Genomic DNA, 13,457 nt, shown 5'->3' on the forward strand with positions numbered 1-13,457 from the left:
GAAGTAGGTGTTAGATCAAAAGTACTCTTTAGATTCTTAAAGAAAATATTTGAGTGATATCCAAATTCAAAGACCTCCAGAATGAGGGAGATTCATTTGTTTATTTTTAGGTACTTGAACAACTAACTTGCTCCTTGAAAAGCAGGGGTGCAGAAATCAAAGGCCTGATTGTGCTGAATTCTTCTCTTTGGTCATTATTCAGACTAGTTCCCAGCATGCCACAGTCCAAAGGAAAGGGTCCAAGCTCTGTTTAAAAATCAGAGACTAGGGCTTCCCTGGTGGCGCAGTGGTTGAGAATCTGCCTGCCAATGCAGGGGACACGGGTTCAAGCCCTGGTCTGGGAAGATCCCACATGCCGCGGAGCAACTGGGCCCGTGAACCACAACTACTGAGCCTGCGCGTCTGGAGCCTGTGCTCCGCAACAAGAGAGGCCGCGACAGTGAGAGGCCCGCGCACCACGATGAAGAGTGGCCCCCGCTTGCCGCAACTAGAGAAAGCCCTCGCACAGAAACGAAGACCCAACACAGCCAAAAATAAATTAATTAATTAAAAAAAAAATCAGAGACTAAACAGCTTACTCAGCACCCTGCTCACATTAGTGTTGCTTGTATTCATCATTTTAAAGTCTTTTGATAGCTCCTTTTATGCAATAATCTTAGGCTTCTGGGAATATTCTCAAAATATAGGAAGAACCTCCCTGACCTAGTTATGATGAAAAATGCTTTTCGTGACTACCCACTCTCTTCAAGGAACGCTGGAACAACCAAGTCCTTAGGCATAATTGAATCCTAGGGAAGAATTTTACAAAACTGCTGCTTTTTTTTTTTCTTTTTTTTTCCTTTCTTTCTTTGAAGAGGGGTGTCCCATGGTGAGAAAGGGGAAATTTTTTTATTGAAACTGGCCCCCTATTGCTCACCTACCCTGGACTGATGAGGATATTCACCCTTAGGGGAACAAACAATGATTTTTGTTGCTGTTGTTCTGTTTCCTCATCTAGGAGAGTGAGAGTGTGCTGCAGCAATCTATTTGAAAGAATGTTCCTTAAATATCCCAATACAAAGGACTCCACAGAGCTGAGACACAAATAAGAGCACCAAGGGAGCCCTGGTACGTCAACCCAAATCACAAAAGGCACGGCTTTTCTAAGAATATATGAATTATATCTACCTTTTCGGTACAGAAGGTGGAATGGAAAGAAGGGCTTTTTAGAGAAGGTATCCCAGAATAATCTCTGAGCAGAACCCCTTGCACAAGGTTATGTAGCTTTCCTTGACAGGTGCACGGGCAGAGAAGGCATTTGGTCCCTGAGGTAACGTTTACTTGGGAGGTTACGACAACGATGTCCACGCTTACAGCAATCCAGGTGACCGTGAGCGCAGGAGCACCCCTAGGACTGCGGCACAGAAAATACGCTAGCTTGTCTGTCGTCCTCCCCCCTTCCACTCGCTGTGGGGATTGGAGCTGCGTCGGAGTCGCTGACGCCATCCCTTCCCGCCTCTGGCTCGCAGGGAGCATGCGCTTCCATCCTCACTTCCTCTCAAGGAGGGAGCGAGAACAAGGCAACGCCCTAGCAGACCCGCTGCCCGCTCCGCGTCACAGGAACTTCAGCACCCACGGGGCGGACAGCGCTCTCCTCCACCTGAAGACCTGAGTCCCGAGCGCCCAGAGTCTTTCGAATCCCTTTACTCCCGAGCCCCAGAGAGCTCCACCAGCTCCGAGTCCCCGCCACTCGCCCTCCCCGCGCCCGCCCTCCTCGCTCTTCCTGTTTTTACGCCTCCTTTTCATTCATAACAAAAGCTATAGCTCCGGGAGCCCGGCGCCAGGCTGTTTCTGAAGCCAAGCGTGGAAGAATGGGGTTCCTTTGGACCGGCACTTGGATTGTGGTGTTGGTGCTCCACAGCAGCCCAATTCAAGCTTTCCCCAAACCGGCAGGCAGCCAAGGTACGTGGACGCTTTTCTTCCCACCTCCCTTTTATTTCGCCATGAAAAGGTACAGCTTGGTATAATCCGCGAGCTGTAAATCACCGTGCCTCATTTTCTGATCACGTCATATCCGTGCATGTTGACAGAGAAATCAGTTCGAATTTAGAGCCAGAAGACAGATTTTCCTCCCTCACTTTTTACATGATAGAACAATAACATAAGTTGTTTTGAAAGATCTTATTTTGAAATTGGGAGGGGGTGGCTTTCCCGCCTAATATATGGCTTGTTTTTTGGTTTTGGGTTTTTTTTTTTTTTTTCCTAGTCATCTTACAACCTTTCTCAGATATTCTATTCATAAAACGTGCAGTGTATGAAGAAAGCTTTTAATGTGCCAATAATACCAATCCAGACTATGCTCTGTCTAGTTGAAAACAGCTGGTAAACCAAGTGTTAGAACAATATGTTAGATTTCTGGTCAAAAAAAAAGAAGTGTAATTCTATTAACTCAGGAAATACACCAAGATAATAAGCAAGGCAACACTGATAATCATCATTATTGTATAATCTTGATGATCTTTGTTAATATATATTTTTGTTTCACAGTCATCCAAAAATATTTCTCCTTTTTTTTGAAGATTTTATTTAATGAGACATATTGTCTTTCCAATGAACAATTAAATTTGTATTTGTGTGTGTTTATTCCAGACAAACCCCTACATAATAGAGAATTAAGTGCAGAAAGACCTCTGAATGAGCAGGTAGGTCAGAAGTAAAATGATAAATGCTATTCCATTTTATTTTAGTTATTATTATTTAATGTAATTATTGCTGTGAATTTTTAGCCATTTTGAATTCACAAACCTCAGGAGCTTAATAATAAACATTGAAATTATGAAGGGAAATATAATTTTGGTAATCTCTCTGTCCCAACAGTTAAATATAGAGTTCAGTATAATACAAAAAGCTGACTGCATAATAACCCAGTAAGCTCAACATCACATCCATTCTATTGTAAGATTTCTTTATCAGAGATTTATCTTTTACCAATATTATCAGAGTGGTAATTAATATTTATAGACCATCTGCCCTTTATTTTATCTCATTTAATCCTTATGACATACTTTGAGATAGAAATTATTAACTACATTTTACAAACAAGAAAGCTAAATCCCACGGAGATTAAATTATTGAGCTGTCATATTTGGTAAGTGGTGGAGTAATGATTTAAAACCAGGTCTATCTCCTGTTTCTTTCACAGATTGCTGAAGCAGAAACAGACAAGATTAAAAAAACATACCCTTCAGGTAATAAGAAATTACACTGATGTTAATTTAAATAATGCAGGCTATGAGAAGCTTAACTAAAATGGATGTGCCTGGCTCGGGGGCTTTTCTTCCAGAAAACAAGCCAGGTGAGAGCAATTATTCCTTTGTTGATAACTTGAACCTGCTAAAGGCTATAACCGAAAAGGAAAAGAATGACAAAGAAAGACAGTCCGTAAAAAGTTCTCCAAATGATAATAAATTGAACCTGGAAGATGTTGATTCAACCAAGAATCGAAGACTGATTGATGATTATGATTCTACTAAGAGTGGACTGGATCATAAATTTCAAGGTAAATGAAGAAAAAGAAGTTTTGCTACCTATTTTCTCTAATTTGGAGTTTCCCATTATGGGTTAAGAGAAAGTCCTATATTTTAAAAATATCTCTTACACACTTACAATCCTTTATTAGTCATGTCCAAAATTGAGATAAAGCCCAAACTTACTGATAATGTGCAAAGCTCCAGCTCCACAGAAGCCCAGATTTTATTTTCTCTTTAAAGGTTCCTTTACTGATGCTTTGAAAAAAATTTAAATCTACTCTCTATATTTTATGTTATTGAATTCATTTTAACATTCCAATTTAACTATTAGTACAAGCAAAATATCATAATTCTCAAACAATTAAATCAACAAAATACCACCCCTCCCCAAGTGGAATATTCGTTACTCCCTTTTCAGTGTTCTCTTCCTAGCTATATCCTTTCTCCCTAGGTCATTCTAACCTTTCCACGGCTTCAGTTACCATCTATATCCTGATGTTTCATATCACTAGCCCAGACTTCTCTGAACTATAGACCTGTATCTAGCTAACTACTGACTTATCTTCCCTTGGAAGTCTCAGATGCACCTCAAACTTAACCTGTCTAAGATTAAATTCATAATTTCTGTACACCTTACAACTTAGCCCTCTTTCCTGTAGGAAAGGCACTACTATACATCCAGTTTGTCAATACGAATCTATGAGTCAAACTATTTCTTTTTCTCCTTACCTCTCAAATTCTAAGCCATCAGTCTTAGCAATTTTATCTCCTATGTATCTCTCAAAATTTTTTTCTCTATCCCCAGTCACCTCCATCTTTTTCCAAGCTCCAATCATGTCTCACTTGAACTAGAGCAAAATCTTCCAATGGATCTTCTAGCATTCGCTCTGACCCTTTCCATCTTATTCTTCATGTAGCAGCCAGAGTGATCTTTTCAACACACAAACATGAGCATGCCACTGTTCTGCATAAAACTGTTAATAGATTCCCATTTCTCTTAGGATAAAACCCCAAATCCTTAACATGGCTTCTACAGTCCTACATGGGTTGTCTACTTTTCTAGGTTCATCCAGCACACATGATCTGATAGAAACCTTATTTCCTTCCGTCATGGCACTTATTGCAGTTTGTCATTTTACATCCTTGAGTATGACTACTTATGATTTATCTTTTTCTCCTAAACTAAACTGAAAACTCCATGAGAACAGAGATGGTGTAGTCCAAGTGTCTGGAGCTCGTGAATTTGTTGCATGAATTGATAAATGAACAAATGCACAAATAAAAGAATACATGAGGGAATAAATTAACTATTGTACCTAGGCACTGAGGTCTTCCTCAGTGTGTCTTCCATTCTGAGTACTGGTGCTTAGGAGTGACTACAGGTTTTCTTATGTGTCTTAATTCTTTTCCACGGACCACAAGAGAATTATACTGATTATCTCTGTCAGAAAACAACTGCCAATTAAATTTGACTTTTATAGGCTAGTGTAGCCTGAGGAGAATTCAGAAGTGTGTTTTATATGTATGGGGTGGGGGAGATGGTCTATATTTTGACACATTTCATATTGTTTACTATTCAGGGAAATTTTTTTGGTTTTTTTTGTGTGAGGGTTTTGTTTTTGTTTTTGTTGTTGTTGTTTTGTTTTGGCTGTGCTGTGCGTGGCTTGCGGGATATTAGTTCCCCAACCAGGGATTGAACGTGGACCCATGGGAGTGGAAGCGATGAGTCCTAACCACTGGACCACAAGGGAATTCCCAGGGAAATTTTTTTTTGAATTCTACTTTTTAAACTAAAGTATTTGGGCTAGAAATAAATAGGCACTGGGCATAGCCCCATGAAAAATAGATTTAACCACTTTGATTGAATCGACCATTTGATTTAATAAAATAAAAAAATAGTCTAAAGTTTGTTTGACTGCATTTTTTGGTCAGATGGGCTGTACATGCAGACAGAGGCAGATCTGTTTGTGATCTGTCACTAACTTGAGCAACTTATGTTTAAATTGTTCAACATTTTATTAACATGCAAATAGGTTCAGAACTACCAAGTGCTAGTTTTGATGGTTCTAGGTTTACCCTAGGGGTCATTTTAAGACCACTTGAGTATACAGAAAAGATTCTTGGAGAGAATGATATGAGTGAATTGCTGATTTTCTCTCATACCCTGGTAATCCTGGAACCAGAAGCTTTGGGACCACTCAGGTGACTAGAACCTCAGAGGTATGCAGACTTACATCCCAGAAGGGAGGGCAAGGGGTCTAACTTCTGCAGGGTGCTTTTATACCTTTAGGAAACCTGTAAATGGGCTTGTGCTACAGGACCCACCAATTCTCATTCTCAGTGTTTTCTACAGTATGTATGATTCAGGATTTTTTTAAGTTTCTTTTAGGAAATAGTGCTTTGTGGCTCCTGTGTGCATTCACCAAACAAATATTCATTGAGCAATTACTATGTATCAGTCTATGAGCTAGACAGTAAGCTCTGTGCAGTTAGGGACCACATCTAAACTCTTTATCACTCTATTTCCAGTCCTGGCCCATATTAAGACTTTAATACAAATATATTGAATAAATGAAGGTCAAGTGCCATATTAGATGCCTGGAGATTCAAATGTAACTGAGCAGACGACAACTTTGAACAAGGCCCTTTTGCATCCACTTAGAGTTGTAAATGCTTTAAAAACTTATAAATGTTGAACTCATGTTTGGTTTCCCTCTGAGGTCTGTATAGGAGGGTGAAACACCCCTTCACAAGCAGTAGAGAAGCCATTCTGAGTAATTCTGTCCATTGTAGAGGAGCAGGGGAAATCACTGGAAGGCAAGGAGCATTGCCCAACTGCTCAACTATCAACCCCAGCTAGCTAAGCTCTGCTAGGGGAGCCTGAAGTTCCTGGCTCAGGAGAATACAGCAATGCAGAGGAGGAGGCTATTTCTTCAGAGTGTTGCTAATGTTCTTCCTGTTGTGAAGTAAATGAACTGAAAAACAGTCATCTCGTTTATTTTCCAGCTTCAGCAGGCAACCACTATTCTTCCTTTTTCAGATCCCGAGGGATAAGTAGGAAGGGAAATAAATGCTTCCACCTCTGCATAGACCCAGGGAAGTTTCTGCTCCACATATTCCCGAGAGTCTGACTTGCAACCCACAAATGGAAAAATCAGACCTAAGTGATAGTGAGTCTCTGCTCCTGAAAAACATGGGTGATGAACCCAGTTTTCAGTCAGCCAGGAGGGGAATTGATTTTACAGGGTTTTCTAAGGGACTTTTCTGCTCATTCGTCACTCTGCTACACAGGACTCAAAGGGCTCACAGCTCATGGGTTGGCCAACAATTCAGCAATCATATACTGTCAGAGAACTTCCAGCCCTCTGTGTGTACTCACCCTGCTCATTTTCCTAAGCTTCTTTCCAAACACCAAGAAGAGGATATTCTGCCTGAGGCTGCACATACTTCCAGCTTCACAGAGTCTAGAAAAAGTCTACGAATCCCCAGGAGCTATGGAAGAAAAGGAGAGAATCAGAATAGAAATATGTACTAGGTTCTTCTTTCTTTGAGTGAATATGATCAGAATTATTAGGGTAGGATTTGGCTAGGGATGCAATGTCTATTTTCTCTAGAAGATAATTGTAGTTCCTTTATTTCAGGTACAAATCTACGGTCCATCATAATAAAACTACGTTAACTTTCATACGATACTTTGCAATTTAAAAGGTGCTTTTACATCTTATTCCATGTGATCCTCACAATCCCATGAAATAGATACTCTTATTAACTTCCTTTACAGTGGTCTAAGGATATATAGATAACAAGAGGGATCACTGGAGCTAAATTTCTGATCTTTCCAAGCTGCCTAGAAGTGACAGGTTAAATGCCTTGTAAACTTGCATATATGAATATACTTTTCCATGTGGCATAGATTGGAAAAGACCAATTAATTCCTGGGAGTGCTCTGTGGACATAGTGCAAAGCTTCCTTGCCACCAACCCTACTGTATCCTTCCTTTCCCTCAGGAAGGCCCTTGCTTTCTTTAGTCTGGAGTAGTGCTGCCAAATGTATTCCCAGGAAAGCCAAGGATACATATCTGCAAGCTTCTCTGCTGAGATTTACATAGATTTACATATTGCTTTGTGCAAACCTGTGATCACATTTTAAAAGCTTAAATTCCAGGCACATAAAATAAGTTCCCTATTCTCTGGAGAAAGAGGCTTGTCACATTAAGCTGCCTTACATAAAGGTGCCCTGACACATACAAGTAAACAGTTATTCCAGGTAAGTCATAAAATCTTCAGTACATACTCTCTGATTCTGGGTGTAAGGCAGATTTCCCCACCCTCAGCCCAGGAATTTGCCTGCAAAGGGAGTATATGTGCAGATAATACCAATCTACTCTTGTGGGGAAATGGAATATCAAATTATATAATAAATAGAAGAGTGCTTTGAACAATACTGCATACTATCTAACAGTATTTTACTTTCTGTACTATTAGTGCTACAAACGGAGAGGCCTTTTGGGTTGTTTTCAGATCTTCCTCTTATAATCACATAAGAAGCTTTCAGAATTTCCATTATCATCCTAGGTTCTTAACTTGAAGTCAAATTTTATTTTAAACCAAGCGTTTACATGGACTAAGCACCACCTTAAACGTATTCCAAACATATTTGAGTGTACAAGATATAGATTATAAATCTAATGTAATCCAAGAAATAGGTCTGTGATCACCACAACGTGAAGTTGTGATTGCTCTGTCTAGATGATCCAGATGGCCTTCATCAACTAGATGGAACTTCTTTAACTGCTGAAGACATTGTCCAGAAAATTGCTACCAGGATTTATGAGGAAAATGACAGAGGAGTATTTGACAAGATCGTTTCTAAACTGCTGAATCTTGGCCTAGTAAGTCATATGCATGAGAATAAACCAAACCTTAGGTTGGAATATGCTGAGAAGCCAAGCCACTTCATTCAAAGAGCCAAATGTTTATAATGCATCTACTTTATACCAGTCACCATGGGTCTTGAGGACAAGTAAGACACCATTCTTTCCCTCTAGGAATTTATGGTTTATCAGAGGCACTAGACAAGTACACAAGTGCTCACGATGCAAGGTGCCTAAGAACCATCTGAGTGGTTCAGTGTGCCAGAGGATGGATTATATCCAGTTGTGCAATAAGGAAAAGCTTCAGAGGAGGAGGTGTTTGAAGTGAGCTTAGAAGGATGCTTAGGATTTAACCAGCAGAAGTTTAAAAAAAAAAAAATGTGTTAGATGAGAAGGAAGTAAGATGTGCAAAGCCACGCAATGATTGGGAAGCCCTAAGCAATCCAAACTGACCCCGCCCCAGCTTGGCTCCCAGATACTAACACAGACCTGGCAGGCTTTAGGAGAGCACTAAATTTGCAGGTTTCAAAGGTTACCTACTATGATCTGCAGCTGAGGACTGAGAAACAACCCTCAAGTTGTTTCTCAAATTAAGTATTCTGTGGGTTCCAACAGACAGGACTGATGCTTGCACAATGGGCCCAAAGACACTTCTTCCCAGGAGTGCTGAGCAGTCACTGTGAAGGCCAACATGTAGTAGAGGCATAATCAAGGGATGTTCAGAAGAGGGGCCAGAACATTCTCTTGTCTTCTAAAAATAGGTGTTCAACTGAAGAGTTTAGTCTAGATTTTTTTTTAAATCACCAAAATGGGAATAACAGTTATATGTTTTGACTCTCTATAACAGATCACAGAAAGCCAGGCACACACACTGGAAGATGAAGTTGCAGAGGTTTTACAAAAACTGATCTCTAAGGAAGCCAACAGTTATGAAGAGGAACTCAGTAAGCCAACAAACAGGACTGAGAGTCAGGCCGGAAAAATACCAGAGAAAGTGGTATGTATATGCAAATGTATATGCATCTATTATGTATGTGTATATGCATGTGCATGGATGTGTGTGTATACTTGTATTTGTATATAATTAATACAATCTGTGTATAATTAATACTTCAGTTTGTGCCAAATAAGAACTGGGGTATGTGACATTTTTAGCCCCCTTAAAATATATACATTAATGAAATACCAATGAGTTAAAAGATATAAATGAACTCCACTTTGAAAATAATATAAAGATGCATGTTATATTACATAGTAAAGATTATGCCTTATACCCCAGAGTAAAATAACACATAATATATTGTGAAACGGTTATTTCACATAATAATTCGTATAATCACAGTGTGCTGGACCCAAGTATTTCACAGCAGAAGTTGGTATCCAACTTCTGTTCACAGTGGATGTCATCATCTGCTCCCAAAACCCCAAAAAAGAAACTTGGGCTGATTTGATCCTTTTCCACACCAGCTTTTATATTCCTCAGAGCTAGTTGCCTCATGCTGCCTCTCTGTCTACCCTGTGTTCTTCCACTTGCTCCTTCCTCTTTCCATTGGCTCAGAGGCCTGTCTGTCATCCTTTACTTAGACTTGCCATTCATTCGTCCTTGTCCTTGCTGGACTCCCTGCCTCTTCATCTTTTCTTTGGCCTCAGCCAAACTACTAAAATCATTCTCTCCTCCTTGAATTCTTTTTAAACTTCTAGATGGAGCTAACTATAGGAGGATATAAGAGGATATCAAACTCCTCACCTCTCCTTTCATTTTCTCCACCAGAGCACCCATACCCCATGGCTCTCCAACATCCTATCCCAAATACAAGGAAAAAGGGTGTATAGACTTATGGTCCTATTTTAGGGAAGGCTAGAAAACAGACATTGCTATGGATTGTTTTTGTTTTGTTTTTTACTGCTAGCCAAAAATTCTCCTTTGCTCTCCCTACTTCCAATCCCCACAATCTGCCATTTTTAAAAACAGCTTTTGAAGATCCACCCACCCTAAAAAAAACTATCTAGATTTATCACAGAACTCATGGCTTTTACTCAAACTTACCAAACTGAACTAAAACTGACATAGCAATTTTCATGATCCTTCACTCCCATTATGTACTCCTTACTTCCCATCTCTAAAATGTCCATATGCTTGACCTGCTCACTCATATTATCTAAATGCATAAATGCAAACAAAATATTCTTTCAGTAAATGTTTATTGAGGTACCACCTATGTACCAAACACTGGGGATACAATGCTCATTTAAAAAGATATAATCCCTGCTCTCATGATGCTTAAGGTCTAAGGGAAGAGGTAGATGGTCTTCAAATAGTCATGTATTTTATTTTTTTAATAAATAAATTTATTTATTTATTTATTTTTGGCTGTGTTGGGTCTTCATTGCTGCGCGCGGGCTTTCTCTAGTTGCAGCGAGTGGGGGCTACTCTTTGTTGCAGTGTGCGGGCTTCTTGTTGCGGTGGCTTCTCTTGTTGCAGAGCTCGGGCTCTAGGCACGTGTGCTTCAGTAGTTGTGGCACGTGTGCTCAGTAGTTGTGGTTCACAGGCTCTAGAGCTCAGGCTCAGTAGTTGTAGCACACAGGGTTAGTTGCTCCACGGCATGTGGGATCTTCCTGGACCAGGGCTCAAACTCGTGTCCCCTGCATTGGCAGGCAGATTCTTAACCACTGCACCACCAGGAAAGCCCAGTCATGTTTTTTAATTGTGACTGCATTAAGTGCTCTGAGAAAAGAAACATGGTTCTACTAGACCTCATAAAAAAGGAACCTGTCTTGGACTTAGGCTTCGGGAAGGCTTCCCGGAGGAGGTGACTTGAGCCAAAAACTGAAGGCTGAATAGGAGTTAACTTGTGAATATGATAGGCAATATGTAGAGAAGGATGTGTGGAGTACCCAAGTAACTGAAACAAGGACAGTGTGGCTGAAACACAGAGAGAGCAATGAGAGATGAGACTGGGGAGGTGGACCCAGGCCAGATCAGCAGGGTCTTATCAGCCATGTACAGATTCTGATCTTTATCATAAGAGCAATGGGAAAACACTGAAGGATTTTAAGCAAAGGAGTTACATGATCATATTTTAAAAAAGATAACTGGCTAGAACGTGGAAAATGCAGGGTTGGGAATAGATTGGAAGGTGGGTGGAGTACCACTTAAAAAGTAAGGAGTGAAGGTAGCTTGGACTAGAGTGGGGTAGTGGAGAAAGTGAGAAATGTACAAATTTGGGATAAATTTAGACAGTATGGCCAATAAGGCTACTGATGGATCGAATGCAGGGAGATGAAGAGGAAGAGGCAAGAAAGGCTCTTACATTTCTGTCCAGTTCACTCAATGGAGAATGGATCATTAAGATAGGGAACACTGGACACACATCAGGTTTAGGAAAAAGAGTCTTATGTACCCTTCCAGCTGGCGTTTAAAATGTCACCCAGGAATCACTAAGGTATGACTGCTCTGCTAGTATTAGACATTGTGACAGGCTTTCCTGTATCTTGGCACCATCCCTCTTGGTAGAGTCTATAAACTCAAAGCTCCCCTCCTTGGTGAAAGGCAGTTTTATGAAGAAACACTCATGAGAACTGGTGGAGGGAAACTTGGCCAGAGCAGGAACCTGTCTATTCTCCCCTGAGCAGGAGCCAGGGTCTTCAGGTCAAGCACCTGTCTCTAAATCCCAATGACCTTCCCATGTAACTAGATGCCCACACGCCTGCAATAGAGTTTGATCCTGCAGGAGCTTACAAAGGAAGAGATAATCTTGCACTTCACATTCAAGGGCATCACAGAGGAAAGAATCATCCTGGATTGTCATCAATTCTAACAAAAATGTTTATTTTGTATTGATTTTTCCCCCACTGGAGACTCCAATGGCAGCAATTCAAGATGGTTTTGCTAATGGAGAAAATGACGAAACAGTATCTAACACCTTAACCTTGACGAATGGCTTGGAAAGGAGAACTAAAACCTACAGTGAAGACAACTTTGAGGAACTCCAGTATTTCCCAAACTTCTATGCACTACTGAAAAGTATTGATTCAGGTAAACATTGTTTTCTGACCATGTGGAACAGAAACAGTAATTCCAGGAAATGTGTGGGTGGGTTTTTTTTCTTCCTGTTTTCAATTTCTAAATTCAACCATCAATGACATATATTATGGCCTCGGGGAAAATAGTTCACATTGATTTTTTTCAGAAGAAGTGTACTAGCCATGGAAATATTTAGGAAAGGGTAATCAGGAAAGGTGGAATTTCTGGATAATTTAATCTTCATGTTAACAGAGGGTTCATTTATTTGTTCAATAAACAGGTATTGAACACATGCTGTGTTCCTGGGATTGTAGTGAACCTTGTACCCATATAGAGATGAATCAGAGAGCGTTCCTGGCCTGACCCAGTTCAGCCTCAACTTTTATTGCAAGTCTCTTTTCAAAAAGGCTTTATTTTCCTCTCTTAGTAAGAAGTGTATGGAACATAATTTATTATTTTTAAATGATTCAGAATTTTGCTTTTTAGATATTTTCAACTTGTCTTCAAATGAATTGAACTAAACATTGGACTAATGAAGGTCAGGAGCCCAAAACACGCTTGGGAAATGTTCTGCTTTTTTTTTTAAAAAGTCCTTAATGTGTTGCGCTCTTTTCTTTTATATGTGCACCAAAATAAGTTGACTGAAGATTTCAGTTCATGTCTATTTTTGGTTAATCTGCAAGGAGGATAATAATGTGCCAATTTTCTGTTGTTATTGTCCAGATAGCTGCCCTGAGCTGCCTTATAGCTTTTCTTCTTTCTGTTTAAAGATTCATCCCCAGATTGAACATTTGTAATAAAGATTTCTGTAATTGTAACATCTTTCCCCAAGAAGTGACCTTAGAGTAGACTTCATTTCTGGGGAGCATCCTTTGGTCCTTCAATTCCAGACATTGGCCAGATGGCACCAGCCCTCCTGCTGGTGTCTGCAGGGCTTGTACATCTTGAGGGTCTATTCCAATCCATCTTGCCCCACTGGTTGGCAGATACCCAGCTCAGAACCTCTGTCATCCTGGTGAGTCATTTCTTGTCAGTGAAGTGTATCAGCAAA

The 13,457-nt window shown here is 40.1% G+C and overlaps 1 protein-coding gene across 2 annotated transcripts in view; it reads left to right on the plus strand.

Moving 5' to 3' along the window:
- Positions 1–1,525: 1,525 nt before the first annotated feature.
- SCG3 (secretogranin III) overlaps positions 1,526–13,457 on the plus strand; it is a 37,497-nt gene continuing 25,565 nt past the window's right edge. Inside the window, exons 1-7 of one of the 2 annotated variants that reach the window (XM_082387390.1) lie at positions 1,526–1,941; positions 2,629–2,681; positions 3,182–3,227; positions 3,323–3,538; positions 8,258–8,400; positions 9,230–9,379; positions 12,241–12,418. In XM_082387390.1, coding sequence (XP_082243516.1) covers positions 1,851–1,941; positions 2,629–2,681; positions 3,182–3,227; positions 3,323–3,538; positions 8,258–8,400; positions 9,230–9,379; positions 12,241–12,418 — 877 coding nt within the window. In that variant the 5' untranslated portion in view covers positions 1,526–1,850. The remainder of the gene's footprint in view (positions 1,942–2,628; positions 2,682–3,181; positions 3,228–3,322; positions 3,539–8,257; positions 8,401–9,229; positions 9,380–12,240; positions 12,419–13,457) is intronic. The other variant, XM_082387391.1, reaches the window with a different exon arrangement.

The sequence above is a fragment of the Balaenoptera borealis genome (genome assembly GCF_965194805.1).
Source record: "Balaenoptera borealis genome assembly, chromosome: 3".
Classification (NCBI taxonomy): domain Eukaryota; kingdom Metazoa; phylum Chordata; class Mammalia; order Artiodactyla; family Balaenopteridae; genus Balaenoptera; species Balaenoptera borealis.